Raw genomic sequence first — 13,256 nt, forward strand, 5'->3', positions numbered from 1 at the left:
GGTGGTCACCGACAGGAACCGGTCAAAGGCTGCCGGCAGGAAGCGGCTGGGAGGGACGCCTGCAGCGGGAGCCGGAGTCTGGGCTCTGGCAGCCTTAACCACTGCAGGGCCAGCCACAGCTCCCCTGGGCAAAGGGGCACCAGCACCCACCTGCCCTTGCCTGGGCATCCCACCCAATATGAGCAGATGCTGAAGATGTGAGGACACATCTGACTGACAGCTGATCCATCCACCCATCCATCCCGTCATTTTCCCTTCCCCCATCCCCAGTGCTCAGAGCTGTTGGGTGTGTAGCCCAGAAACCCTTGGCGCTATGCCTGCACAGCCCTGCCCAGGATGTACCAGGTGGTCCCTGTCCACGGCACAGCCTGGACCCATTCCCCTCTACCACAGAGATGAGATTCTGCTCCCCATCTCACTTATCCTGTGACTGTCAGGCCCCACAGGTGGGAGTAGGGCCTCCCCAGCCCCCTGGGGAGTGGCAGGTGTGGGCTGTGGGCAGACCTGTACATTTATTTACAAGAAGGTGGGCGCTGTGGAGGGCTCCATTATGAGGCAGGGTCCCACCAGCCGTGGCTTCTGCCTGGTGGGGACAAGGCTGAAGCCCCTTCCCTTGCTGCAGCCACTGTGGGGTGAGCAGCAATGATTCCCCGTGTCTGTCCCCAGTGTTTTTCCAACAGGCACAGAGGGCAGAGGCAGCCCCACAGCAAACACACAGCCTTGACTTGGGGGGGCTTAGCCATGGCAAAAGCCAAAGCTGGGGGACCTCTTGCCAACCCCCATCCCCTCCTGCAGTGGGCAAGGCTGGATGCTGCAAATCCCAGGGGATGCCCATCCTCTGGCAGCACCGGGGAGGCCCAAGCAGGGCAGGCAGAGAGGACGGGCATCGGGACAAGGCACGGGAGCTGGAGCAGCACCCCTCTCCCCAGTCCCAGCAGGTCCCGCGGAGCCCCCGCACGGGGCGGGGAGCTGGCGGCCGCGGCCGGAGCGGCGGAGCAGTTCCGCTGTGTTGGTGGTCGGGTGAGCGGTGCCGGCCGGAGCGGGGAGCGCGGGCCAGCTGCTCTGCATTAGCCCGCCTCGCTCATCGCGATCTGCCGGGGACGGGTGAAGCAGAGGTTGTGTTTTTCCCCCGCTGGCAGAACCGAAGGGCAGGGAGGGCAGGAGGAACACAAAGCCTCCTTCTTTCCTCGTTGGCTCCCAGCTGGGGACGCCGCTGGAAGCGTGCTTGCTGCTTCCTCCCTTCCTGTGCGAGCAGCAGCTCGGGGCCAGCTCCGCTCCCACATGCCCAGCTGGCCAGGAGGAGGTGCTTGAGCCCCGGCTCCGGTGCCAAAACACCAGGGTGAGGGTCCGCGGTGCCCTCCAGCATCATCGCCGAGCCACAGAGCTGGGAAGGGAGGCCGGGCAGTGCAGGGGCCAGCGGCAGTGAAAGCAGGCAGGGTTGCGGCATTTACAGGCAGAGAGGGCACATTCTGAGTCCAAAAAGCAGCAAGCACCAGGTGGCCGAGGCAGCAGGATCACACCGGAATGGCCTTCCTCCTCCGAGGGCACGAGAAGGAAGTGTGAGCAGAGCAGAGATGCTGCAGGTCAGGCATCACGCAGCCAGGCCAGGGCCAGAGCTGAGATCAGAAACCTTCACTCTGGAGCAGCCTCACAGTCTGAGACTGGGCAGTGATGTGGTCCTGAGTGCAGTGGGACCAGCTCGACAGAGCTGCTCCAGACTGGTGGGGGTCCCTCTCAAGTGGTTCCTTTCTGGCCTCGGCTCTCCTGGGAGCCCAGCTCAGATGCCCAGCGCTGTCAGGGACCCTGAGCTGGTGATCTTCCTGAAGCGGTTGGCAGCGCACACCCCAATGAAATTTTTCTGTGAAAGGGAAGAGGAAAAATTCTCATCTGGCAAGGGCCGTGGCACCAAAGGTTGAGCCAGACCCCGCTCTAGGGCCCAACACTACTCCTGCCCCTAAAAGCTGCTCTTGGGATGGGCTCAGGAATGACCACCACAAAGGGACCTATGCTTGATGGGGTGTTACCTCAGGGGCATCCACGCTCAAGGGTCCCCAGCCCTGTGTCCCAGCTGCCAGCAGCACAGCGAGATGGAGCCATTCTCCATGCTCCAGATGCCATCCACCAGGACAGGCAGAATCTGGCAGCCCCCTCCCAGCCCCCTCAGAAGCTGCTGATCCTCATGCCCTTGCCGGACCCCGCACCTTCCAGCGCCGCCTCATGACGTATTTCTTGAGCAGCACTTGGGACTTGAGCCGCCGGTTGGAGCGTTTGGCCTTTTCTGCCAGATTATTGAGCCAGGGATGCTGCAGGCACTGGTCAGCACTCATCCGGGCACTGGAAGAAAGATGAGCCCACATTAGCCCTGATCAAGCCCCTCACCCCCTACCACCCCCATCTCCAGCCACTCCAGAGCCCCAAAACCCCATAGCCCTGCAGGGAAGAACCAGATGGAAGGATGTGCCCAGGGACTGGTGGGGCAGGGCAGGATGCTGAGGGGTCCAGCACATCCTGCTGGGGACAGGTGTCCCTGCAGGGATACAGGGCTCTGTTGGGGACAATCAGAGTGGGGCAGAGCCCCATGGGGTTAATTCAGTCCTGGACCCAGGGGATGCTGCTGGCCCTGGTGAAGAGGCAGCATGTGGTACCCGAGCCAGCTCTGGGGATGCCCATCCCAGGACCCCATGGCCACTGCCAGCCTCACACCTCTTATCCTTGATGATGAGGTTGGAGACAAAGTCCTTGGCCTCATTGGAGACACTCTCAAAGGTCTCCTCATCGAAGTACCAGTTGGCAGCCAGGACGTTGTTGAGTGTCTCGGTGTCATCGTCACCCAAGAAGGGAGAGAGGCCGCTGAGCCTGGGGGTGCAGAGAGGTGAGGAGTCAGGTGCTCTCAGGCTTCATCACCTCCCAGACCCCCCTGGAACAGAGCCAGTCCAGCCAGGGATGTTCCAGGGATGTGCTGCCACTGTCCTGCCTGAAGCCAGGCTGAGCCTCTTCCTCCCCCCCAGCCCCACACAGCCATCTCCCCATCCAGGACCCCCCACCTGCCACCAAGCAGCCAGGTGCCTGGGGACAACTCTGCACCCAGAGGAGCTGTGCCCCAGCACCACAGGTCCCCAGCGTGGCACTGGCAGCCCCTGCCCAGCCCTGACGTACAGCATGTAGGTGATGACGCCCATGCTCCACATGTCCGTGGAGTAGGAGACCTGCTCGTAGTTGACCACCTCAGGGGAGAGGAATTCAGGGGTGCCAAAGTTCACTTTCAGCTTCTCATTGGGATTGTACCTGCAGCCGAGGAGGGGTGCAAGTCAGCAGAAGGGGGACAGGCTGCTCCCCCAAACTACTGCCCCTCTCTCAGCAGGTGCTGCCCTCCCCAGCTAGTCAGGGAGTGCTGTAGCCAAAATAATGGCCTAGAGCAGGTCCTGGGGCTCCTGGTACCCAAAGGCACACAGAGATGAAGGGTGGAAGGGGAACAGGGAGGAGGGACAGAGCTGAGAAAGAAAACCTCACCTTCGAGCCAGCCCAAAGTCGATGATCTTCACCATGTGCCCGGTGGCAGCAACACAGAGGATGTTCTCAGGCTGTGGGGACAGGATGACCATTGCCCCACCACCAAGAGAGGACATCCCCACTGCACAGATCCAGCAGCCCATGGGTCCTGCAGCTGACCCCCACCAGAGCAATGCTGATCCACAGGCATCCCTCCCACAGCTAGCCAGTGTCCTGCTGTCACCCTTGGCCCTGCAACTGTCAGCCCCCGCCCCGCACCTTGAGGTCGAGGTGAAGGACGCCCATGTGGTGCATGAAGCGGATGCCCTCGCAGATCTGCCGGACGAACACCATGCAGTCCACCTCCGTCAGGTGGTAGTCGTCGTCGATGATCCGCTCAAAGAGCTCACCACCCTCCACACTGCATGGGGATGCACCATGAGGTCACTTTGGGGGGACTCCCTGCCCCAAGCCATCCTCCTGTAGAGCTCGTTGCCCTCCTGAGGACTCTGGCCCAGCTCTACCATGGGGGCGCTGAGCAGAGCCAGAGTGGGATGGAGCACTTTGGGGTTGGACAGCCCCAAGGCAGGCACAGGCACTCACAATTCCATGAAGAGGATGATCTCCCGGGGCGTTTCGATGGCATCGTAGAGCTGGATGAGATTGTGGTGGTTCAGCTGGTTCATCACGTCGATCTCCAGCAGCACCATCTCCTGCAGAAGGAGCCCCAGTGCAGGCGTGTCAGCCCTGGCTGTGCCACTGGGACAGGCTGTGTCCCCACACCAAGGGCACACAGAGTGTAACACTGCCACCACCTGCCCGGCATCGTTCAGACCTTGTCCTTTGCTCCCTGCTTCCGGATCACTTTGGCTGCCAGCTTGAGCCCCGTCTCCTTCTCCGTGCACGTGTGGACTTCACCAAACTTGCCCCTGTGGAGGGAAGGAGGAAGGGAGAGAGGGAGAAGTGCCCCCACCCAGGGCTGCTGGGGACCCTCACACCGCACTGTGGTGCTGCTCTGCACTGCCCGAGGCACCCACCCATCACGACCACCGAAACAAGGCCACTGCCCAAGGCTGGAGGGCAGCTTGGGACAGTGCTAGGAGAAGTACTGGGGCCCCTCCTTACCCCCCCAGGATGTCCTTGGAGTTGAGGCTGAACTGGGAGCTGACGCTGGCGGAGCGCAGGGTGACGGTGCGATGAGCGAAGGGCGCTGGCGGCGGAGGGACATCGTCTGCCAAAGACAAAGGATGAGGTGAGAAGGGAATCTGCAGTCCAGGGGACCCGACTCTGGGTACCCTGGGCTGCCCTGATGTGGAGTGAAAACAGGCACCCAGCCAAGCCTGTGGGTAGAGGATGTGGCCAGGTACTGAGTGCTGGGCTGTGAGCCGGAGGTTCACAGCCCCAGGCTGGGGCTGCACTGGATAATGCAGCAACCCCTGAAGGGTTATTATCCTCACTACTGCCCACAGCATTGCCCTGCTGCATGGCACCAACCCTGCTCCATGGAACCCTGCTCCATGGGCACCCACTCCCCTCCATGGCACTCTGCTCCATGGCACCCACCCTCCTTCATGGCACCCATCCTAATGCATGGCACCCACCTTACTTGATGACAGCCACCCCCACCAGCCCACATGTCACATTTACCCTTTCCAGGCCATGTCGTTATCTGTCACCTTCTCTAGGCCAATCCCCCTCCATGCCACCACCTCCTGCTCACCCTCCCAGGACAGATCCCACTCAGGAGCACCCTGTGCACACATTCCTGAGCCACCCTTTCCCAGACGAGAGCAGGACCCAGCCTCACAGGGATCCCCACAAAGCACCCACTGCCCCCAAGCCCTGCTATCCCCACAAGGACAGTGGTGCAGGATATGAGGACATGCTGTCCCCTGCCACCAGCCAGACAGTCACTGTCACTCCCCAGGCTCCTCTTCCTCACAGTCAGCGTGGCCAGAGCAGGCCAGGAAGGGACGTGACGTATTTAGCCCTGTTTACAGTGAAAGGGGAGCTCGGAGGCCACCGGGCAGGTGACAAGCCAAGGACAGGAGCTGGCAGCACAGAGGGCAGTGTGGGCAGCAGACAGGGCCAGGGGTTCCCCAGCTGTCACTCCACAGAGTGTCTGGGGGATAAGGAAAAGGCAGCTACTTCACGACCTTACCCAGTATTTCAAAAGGGTCTTCCTTCCCAAAGTCGGGGGTGAGGTAGGGGCTGGGGGGTGGCTTTGCCTCTGTCAAAGATGGTTGCACCCCAGGTCCAGGCTGCTCCACCACCCCAGCAGGATCCGGGGGCTGCGCTGTGGCACTGGGCAATGTCCTCTCCTGAGGGGTACTGGGGGGTTCCAGGGGCTGCAGGTCCCCCAGGGCTGGTGGGCCAGAGCCAGGCTCTGTCGGACCCTCTTTCAGCCCCACCATCGTGGACTCCTCTTCTATTGTCTCCATCTCTGCCACCTCTGCCCAGGGCCGCTCCTCCCTGGAAGCAGGAGTGGGAGGTGAGCAGAGCCCAGCCAGCGGCTCCCGAGCCCAGCACCCAGAGACCCAGGGCTCCCTGGAGCAGCGAGGGGGATCCCCCCATCCCAGGAGGGTGTGGGTACCTGTGGCAGGCAGCCGGGCAGCTCAGGCTCTGCAGCAGAGCAGGGCGTGGGGCCTCAGGAATCGTTGGTGGCTGTCCCTCTGTCCCCTTGGACACTTCCTCCCCTTCACCCTGAGCCTTCACAACAGCCATGGCCGCTGCCTCCGTGGGCTCCACAGCCCCATCCCCAGCCTCTGCTCCAGGTGTGGGAGGCTCCACCTCTGCAGCTTTCTTCCCTCCATCCTGAGCCTTTGCAGTAGCCAGGACCTTCTCCTTTTTAGAATCTTTCCCTTCATCCCCAGCCTTTGATGCAACTGTGGATTTTTCCACCTTTGTAGTTTTCTTCCCTCCATCCTGCACCTTCACATCTGCTGGGGACTTCTCCTCTGCAAGCTCTTTTTTGCCTCCACCTTGAGCCATTTTTTCAGCTGGTGTTTTCTCTGCCTTTGCTGTTGCCTTCTCTCCATCCTGAGCCTTAGCAGCATCTGGAGCTTTCTCCTTTGCAGGAATTATGACTTTCTCCTTCACTGAATCTGGGGCTTTCTCCTTCACTGAATCTGGGGCTTTTTCTTTCACTGGAGCTGGAGGCTTCTCCTTTGTGGGCTCCTCTTTGCTTCCATCTGGAGCCTTTTTAACTGCTGGGGCCTTTTCTGCCTTTACCTCTTTATTCTTCCCACTCTGAGCCTTTGCAGCATTCGGGGCCTTCTCCTTTGCAGCAGCTGTGGTTTTCTCCTTTGCAGGCTTGGTATCAGCTGGGACTTGCTCTGCTTTTGCATCTTGCTTCCCTTCATCCAGAGCTTTAGCAGTGGCTGGGACCTCCTGTTTTGCAACCACTGTGATCTTCTCTTTTGCAGGCTCTCCTTTGCCTCCATCCTGAGCCTGAGCTGCAGCCAAGGCTGTCTCGTCCACAGGTTTTGCCTTCCCTCCTTCAGAGTTTGCTGCAGCCAGAGCCTTCTCCTCAGTGGACTCTGCTTTTCCACCAATCTCGGCCCCTGACCCACCAGGTGCTTCCTCCTTCTTGGGCTTGTCCTTTCCTCCATCCTGTGCCTCAGTTACAGCCTGGCCCTTCCCCTCCGTGGGCTCATCCTTCCCTCCATCCTTATCTTTTGCAGCAGCTGAAGCCTTTCCTCCTTCGAGCTCTCCTGCAGCTGGAGCTTTCTTCTTCCCAGGCTTCTCTTTCTCATCCTTCCCTACACCCTGGGCCTCAGTGGCAGCCAGCACCTTCTCCCCGGTGGATGCTGCCTGCCCTTCATCAGACGCTGCCTGTCCTCCGTCATGCTGCACAGCCAAGGCCTCCTCTCCTGGAACTGCTTCCCGTCCACCCTGGAGCTCTGGAGCAGCCAGGGCTGTCTCCTGCTCCGGCTCTGTCGTCCCTCCACCAGCCTTCTCCTGCCCAGGCTCATCTGTGCCTTTGTCCTGTGCCACGGTGGCGGCTGGCGCTGTCCCCCCTTGGGGCTGGGCAGCCTGGGGAGCTGCAGGCTCTGCGCTGCCCTCGGCCTCGGGGGGGGCCGTGCCGCCAGCCCCCCCAGTGTCGGCACCACCCGCGCCTCCACCCTGCTCCATGGGACACTCCAGGCAGGAGGCGGCTGCCCTGCGGTGCTCCCGGTTTGGCGAGGCTCCTGCGGGAGAGAAAGCAGCAGCTGAGGGCTCGCCGGACCCGACGCCCTGCAGAGGGGACGGCAGGACTGCGGCAGCGGCTCTGCTCCTGCAGGGGTGAGCTGCTGCAGGGATGAGCTGCTGCCATGCAGCCGGGAATTGTGCCCCCGCCGCCCAGCCGGCGGCTCCCGGGCTGGTGGCACCGATCCCGGGACCCCACGTGGCCACCAGTCCCGGCACCGTCCCATTGTGCCCCGATATCTGCCCCGCGGTGACTGATCGATGGCCTGACCCCGGCACCTGTCACCGGGTGCCTGGGGCCTCCGACGTGCAAACAGCCAGCGCGGCGCGGTCAGGGTGACAATTCAAGGCCACATCCCACCATGGCAGGGCAGGAGACAGCGGCTCTGGCCCCGGGCTGGCAGTGGGGATCAGGAGAGGTGAGCATTCCCGGCACAGTCGCACCATTGCTCCCCCTGAACCACACAGGAGGCCAGCCATGCAGGCAAACCCCATCTGCTCAGGGGCCACAAACCCCTCACCCAGCAGCTTCCAGTGCTGCTCGTGCCCCTGCCCAGGGGTAACCAGCCCTGCCAAGGGCACCTGTTGGTACCTGTACCTACACTGGCCTCCAGCCCAGCACCCGATCCCCAAATCCCCTGGCTGTTCTGCCCTGGGCTCCACTACTCTCCTGTGCCTGGTCATCTTTCCTCACCCTGTCCCAAAACACCTCCCTGTGTAGCCGTCCAGAGCCCGGGACAGCCCAGCCCCAGAATAAACCCAGCAGCGACCATCCCAGTAACAGGGAAGTTGCTTGCTGGTCTACTGGAACAGGAGGTGAGCAGAGCAGTCCCTGGGAGAGCGTTCCCACATCCCACAGCTCAGCACAGGAAGCCTGTGGGGATGGAGGTGTTCTTCCCAGGGCTGGGGGCTCCACTATCCGCAGGACCCCCTATGACCACGCCCCAAGTCAGAAGCCGTGGAGACCCCCCCCGGCCCCGTTACCTGGGTCCTGGAGCAGTGGGTGGTCAGGGGGGCAGCATCCGCACTGTGGCAGCACCGGAGGGAGCAGCCTCTTCTATCCCGGGTGTAACGGAGCCGGATTAGCCAGGCAGAGGAGGATCCTTTACAGCAGCGGGAGCCGGCCCACTTCGCCTTTCCCAGCACCTGTTACTGCTGGAGCCCGTTCAAAGGACACGCCACTCTTGCCTGTCCCCCGTGGGCTGGGGACACACAGACAAGGGGCAGGGGGAAGGGATGGACTTGCCTCCTGCTCCAGCACAGCACCACAGGGAGGGCTGGCACTAGACGCAGTAGCACCCCAAAACCATCCCATGGGGGTGGCCTGGGTGAGCTGCACAGGATTCAGGTGGCTAAGGCCCTCCAAAGTGCCCACAGGTGACACAAGGTGGCCACTGGCCAACCCACGGGGATGGTGGCCAGGAGCAGCTGGTGATGGTGCTGGTCCCTGTGCTGGTGAGCTGTGGCCAGCTCTGCCCACTGGCACTGGCCCTTTGGGAGAGCAGCTCCAAAGGACCCTGCGCTCTGTGAGTATGATGTGGCACCTCTGGGCACTGCCACTGGGCCTTGATGAAGGGGACAGCAGCTGGGAGCTGGGCACTGGCCAGCAGCTGCAGCCTTCCCTAGGAACAGTTGAAAGACTTTCTGCAAAATCAAGTGTTTTGGGAATCAGGGAAAGAAACAGAGGAGCTGGAGGCTCCAGAGGGGTTGGGCTGTGTATATGGGTGCTAATGCCCATAGCACAGCACTGCCAGTTCTTTCTGGGGTGCTGCACCCCAGGACACACCTCAGGCACTGCATGGGGCTGAATCCTGGCATTTTCTGGAGGAGTGTGACTCTCCCCAGGCCCAGGCTGGCCAGGTGTCCCCAGGGAGGCTGAGGTTACCCTGGGCTCCTCCAGCCTCAGCCCCTGTCAGCTGCCAGCCTGGTCCTGCCTCCCAGTTCCCCACCCCACAGCCACACAAAGCTCAGGTCCTGCCAGACACCAAACCTGGCTGCTGAAACCTTGCTTTGCTTTCTCCTTAGTTTAAACCTTACCTGTGGCAGGGCTGGAGGCTACAGCAGCAAAGGAGGTGGGGAGGCTGCTCTGCCCAGTGCCACCCATGATGGAGCTGAGTCAACCAACAAGCAGCAGCAGCCCTCCAAGAGCAGTGCTCGATTTGCCTGCAGCACCTTTCAGGAGGACCAACACTGCTCAGGCAGTGCTGCTGCTCCACGTTGGCAAATCCCAGCTCCCAGTGAGCCACCAGCATCTATGTGCCACAGCCTGGGGTCAGACTTTGCCAGTGGTTTACATGTGGCATTGAAATTGAGAAAAGCCAGGATGGGAACACAGCTGTTCCTCTGTCCTTGAGGTGCTGCTGTCCCACCTGTCCCTGCCCTGGCCTGAGGCACCCACCGTCAACACCTCAATGCAAGAGCAACACTTGCTCAGTGGAACACCGCTGGGGACTCCTGAGCAGATACAGAGTTGTCCCACTCCAGCCTTCACAGATGGGATTTGTGGCTTTAACCAGGCCAGCTCCTTTCCTGAAATCCATGGCAGGACTTGGAATGTGATGAGGACCAGCAGGGATAATGCAGGAGCAGGCACACAGCTCCAGCTCACTGATGCAGTTGTGTACAAGCAGAGGTTGGAGCATCACCAGCAGCCACAGTTATTGGTGACAATAACACACACGCTGCCCAGCCCTGGCACAGCCACCACACCTGTGATGAGTGGAAGTCCCCCACCTTGGCCACTGTAGGGCTACAGTCAGGAATAACTGACCAGATGCTGTGCCTGGCCAAGCACGGCCTCTGCCCATCGACTGTCATCGCCAACATACAGTTTGGAATTGCCTCTCTCCTCCTCCAGCCGAGGGCTGCCAGGCACCTGGAGGCCACCAGTGTCACTTCAGGCACATACTGCCACCACTCCGCCAGCCTTTGGCTCTGCACCCTCCTGGCAAACCCGAGGTGGAAGAAGCACATCCATGCCCAAGCATGAGGCAGGAGCCCATGAGCCAGAGCCATGCCCCACAGCCCCCTTAGAGCTCTTGGTGTGGTGGATACTGGGATAAAATTCTCCAAGGAGAGCAGGAGCAAGCAGCTGGACACCAGCCAGCTTTCCTGGGATGCTTGCAGTCTTCCACACTCCCTGGGAGCAAGGTTGGTCTGAGCACAAATTCCTGGCACAAGGTGAAGAAGCAAAGCCCTGGGTGCAGGTACTGGGGAGCAGTGGCTTTACAGAGGCAAAGGGGTTCCACAGTTTGGCATTATCACAGATAAAGTTCATTTGTGGGCAGAGAGAAATAAGCTGAAATCAGACCTTTGGGAAGAAGGAATTGTAGAACTGAAGGGCAGTATCTGTTGCACCCCAGGATTTCAGATGCCTTAGTCCAAAACCACACGCCCAAAGAGCAGCACAGCGACCTGGGGCTCTGCAAACCAACCACCATCCAGGCTTCTCAGCCGGGGCTTGGGGTTTTTTTTCCTCCCTTCCCATTCAGGAACAGAAGCCAGAGCCTACATTGGCTGCAGCTGGGAAACAGCCTGTCCTGGGGCTATCTGGCAGCGCCTCAAGCACGCCGTTCCCTGGCGACACCGTTGTCACAACTGCGGCAGCACACTTTAACCTTTACGTTTACCCTGGGAAGGGAGGCTCTGCGGGGGCAAAGCCGGCCCATTCCCGGGAAACCCTACACCCCAGCTAAATCGAGCAGCAGGGAAGGCTGAACAACATCCCCACCTGAATCCCAGCCATGCTGCTGAAACACAAACCAGCCGGCCTGCCTGGCTTAACTGCTTCCATCAGAACCAGGGCTTCCACCATGAGCTGCCATTGTGTCATGACAGGTGTCAGCATGATGGGGAAAGACAAGGAAAAACCCCACCATCATTAAAAGAGCATCCGGAGTGATGTGGCCACCAGCAGGAGCACTAGGACCTGCCCAGGTCCAGGAGTTCTTGCCAGGCTAGGTCACACAAGCAGCTGCAAAGGTTTCCCAGTGGAGAAGCAAAATTGTGTTTTGAGAGCATCATCAAGCTTTTTCATAAGATTTTATTCACCAGATAATTTGATCTTGCAATCAACATGAAAGTCCAGGAAAACACTGGCTGCCTTTAAGTTCCAGCCCTAGTCTGTGTTCAGCAGATTATTTTGATGACAAATTGAGTACAGCCCAACTAGAAGAGCAGACGAAGATTTTGTATCCAGATCTCCTCTCTCCTCCTCCCAGTCCTTGCTCTCAAGGCATGCATGTAAGGGTGATGAGCTTTGAGTACTGGAATACAAAAATGTTTTTGCAAAATCCACACAGAGAACACAAGATTTTACATCAGTTTCTCAAAGTACCCTGACTCTAAAGGGAGGTGTTGCAACAGCACTTAGTTAAATCCCAGTTTGTTGCTCCTATCTTGTAAATTTGTTTTCCCCAGCAGAAAAATCACCTGCCATCATTTTCCTGCTGAAGCCTTGGCCAAATCCCATCCTCTCAAACATCCAGCTCCTTCAGGACATGATTTTTATACTTTATACACTAGAGTAGTTTTCCCACCATGTCACCACTTCCCTCCTAATTAAGAGAACAGGTCCCACACTCCAGCCCGTGAGAACCTGGTGGGTGACTCCAAGCTCATACAAACACCCCAGACCCGTGGAGGCACAGCTCCTGCCCCTGTTTGCAGTGCATGGGGAATACAAGAGGCCGTGTCTGGGGGAAGATGTAATGTCTTTTATTAGACCCAAATGATACCATTAGGGAAAAAAATACTGCCAAGCTGTCAGGCACACAATCCCTTTCTCAAGGCAGAAGAGGCCATGTAGGGCCATCAGGGAAATCCAGCTGCTTCATCCTTCAGGCATCGGTGGCTGCTCCAGTTCCACGGCCTCATGATCCTGCTTGCCTTCACATTCTTCAGCAGCTCATCATCATTCCAGCTTCCCCCTGACTCATCATAAATATTTGCTGCTTCTACTGCCCACACACTGCCTTCTCCAGAGCTGGTACTCGAGGAAACACAAGGGCTCCCTGACAGCACATCTGAGGTTTTGTGATGTCCCCATCCAGTAGCAGATCACATGGAACAGCCCCACCATGACAGAAATGGGGTTAAGACAGACAGGTCAGATCACGTGGATTTTCATTTTCAATAAGAGGATGCTGACATGTCCCTGTGCTCCAGTCATTCCTGCAAATTGTCACAGCAGCAGTGACAGCATTTTTTTCTGGCTGTCCTGTAACTCTCAGCTCAGTGACACGGGGCTATCAGCAAAATCAGAAAAATGTGGCTGAAGGCAGACTAGGTGATTAGATCAAGCTTTTGGGCCAACCTCTGCCACAGCTACACAAAGATCCTCGCAAGAAGGGAAGAAAAAGCTGAAACTTGAGCAGAATGGAGCCATGCCTGAGCTCACCATTTCCAAGGACCCACACTGCCACAGGGTCATTCATCCTTGAGTGCCAACACACTTCCCCCAAGCCTCTCGTTCTCCAGTTACTAACTGCATAAAACCTTTAAATTTTTTGAAGAATCCTTGTATTCCAGTGTGGGTGGCTTTTCCTCTTTTAATCCCAGCACTGAAGTTTGAGGCTGGT

At 59.1% G+C, this 13,256-nt stretch overlaps 1 protein-coding gene across 1 annotated transcript; it reads right to left on the reverse strand.

Annotated features, from left to right (window-relative positions):
* Nucleotides 1–447: 447 nt before the first annotated feature.
* Nucleotides 448–7,623, reverse strand: MYLK2 (myosin light chain kinase 2). Its single transcript, XM_053958573.1, has 11 exons — nucleotides 6,083–7,623; nucleotides 5,651–5,961; nucleotides 4,615–4,720; nucleotides 4,325–4,418; nucleotides 4,093–4,202; nucleotides 3,769–3,910; nucleotides 3,511–3,581; nucleotides 3,157–3,285; nucleotides 2,704–2,856; nucleotides 2,202–2,334; nucleotides 448–1,858 (listed from the first exon to the last, which is right to left on the reverse strand). The coding sequence occupies exons 1-11, from the start codon at nucleotides 7,621–7,623 to the stop codon at nucleotides 1,778–1,780; spliced, it is 2,871 nt and encodes a 956-aa protein (XP_053814548.1). The 3' UTR covers nucleotides 448–1,777.
* Between the last annotated feature and the right edge of the window lie 5,633 nt (nucleotides 7,624–13,256).

Source organism: Vidua chalybeata, chromosome 17 (assembly GCF_026979565.1).
Source record: "Vidua chalybeata isolate OUT-0048 chromosome 17, bVidCha1 merged haplotype, whole genome shotgun sequence".
Taxonomy (NCBI): Eukaryota; Metazoa; Chordata; class Aves; order Passeriformes; family Viduidae; genus Vidua; species Vidua chalybeata.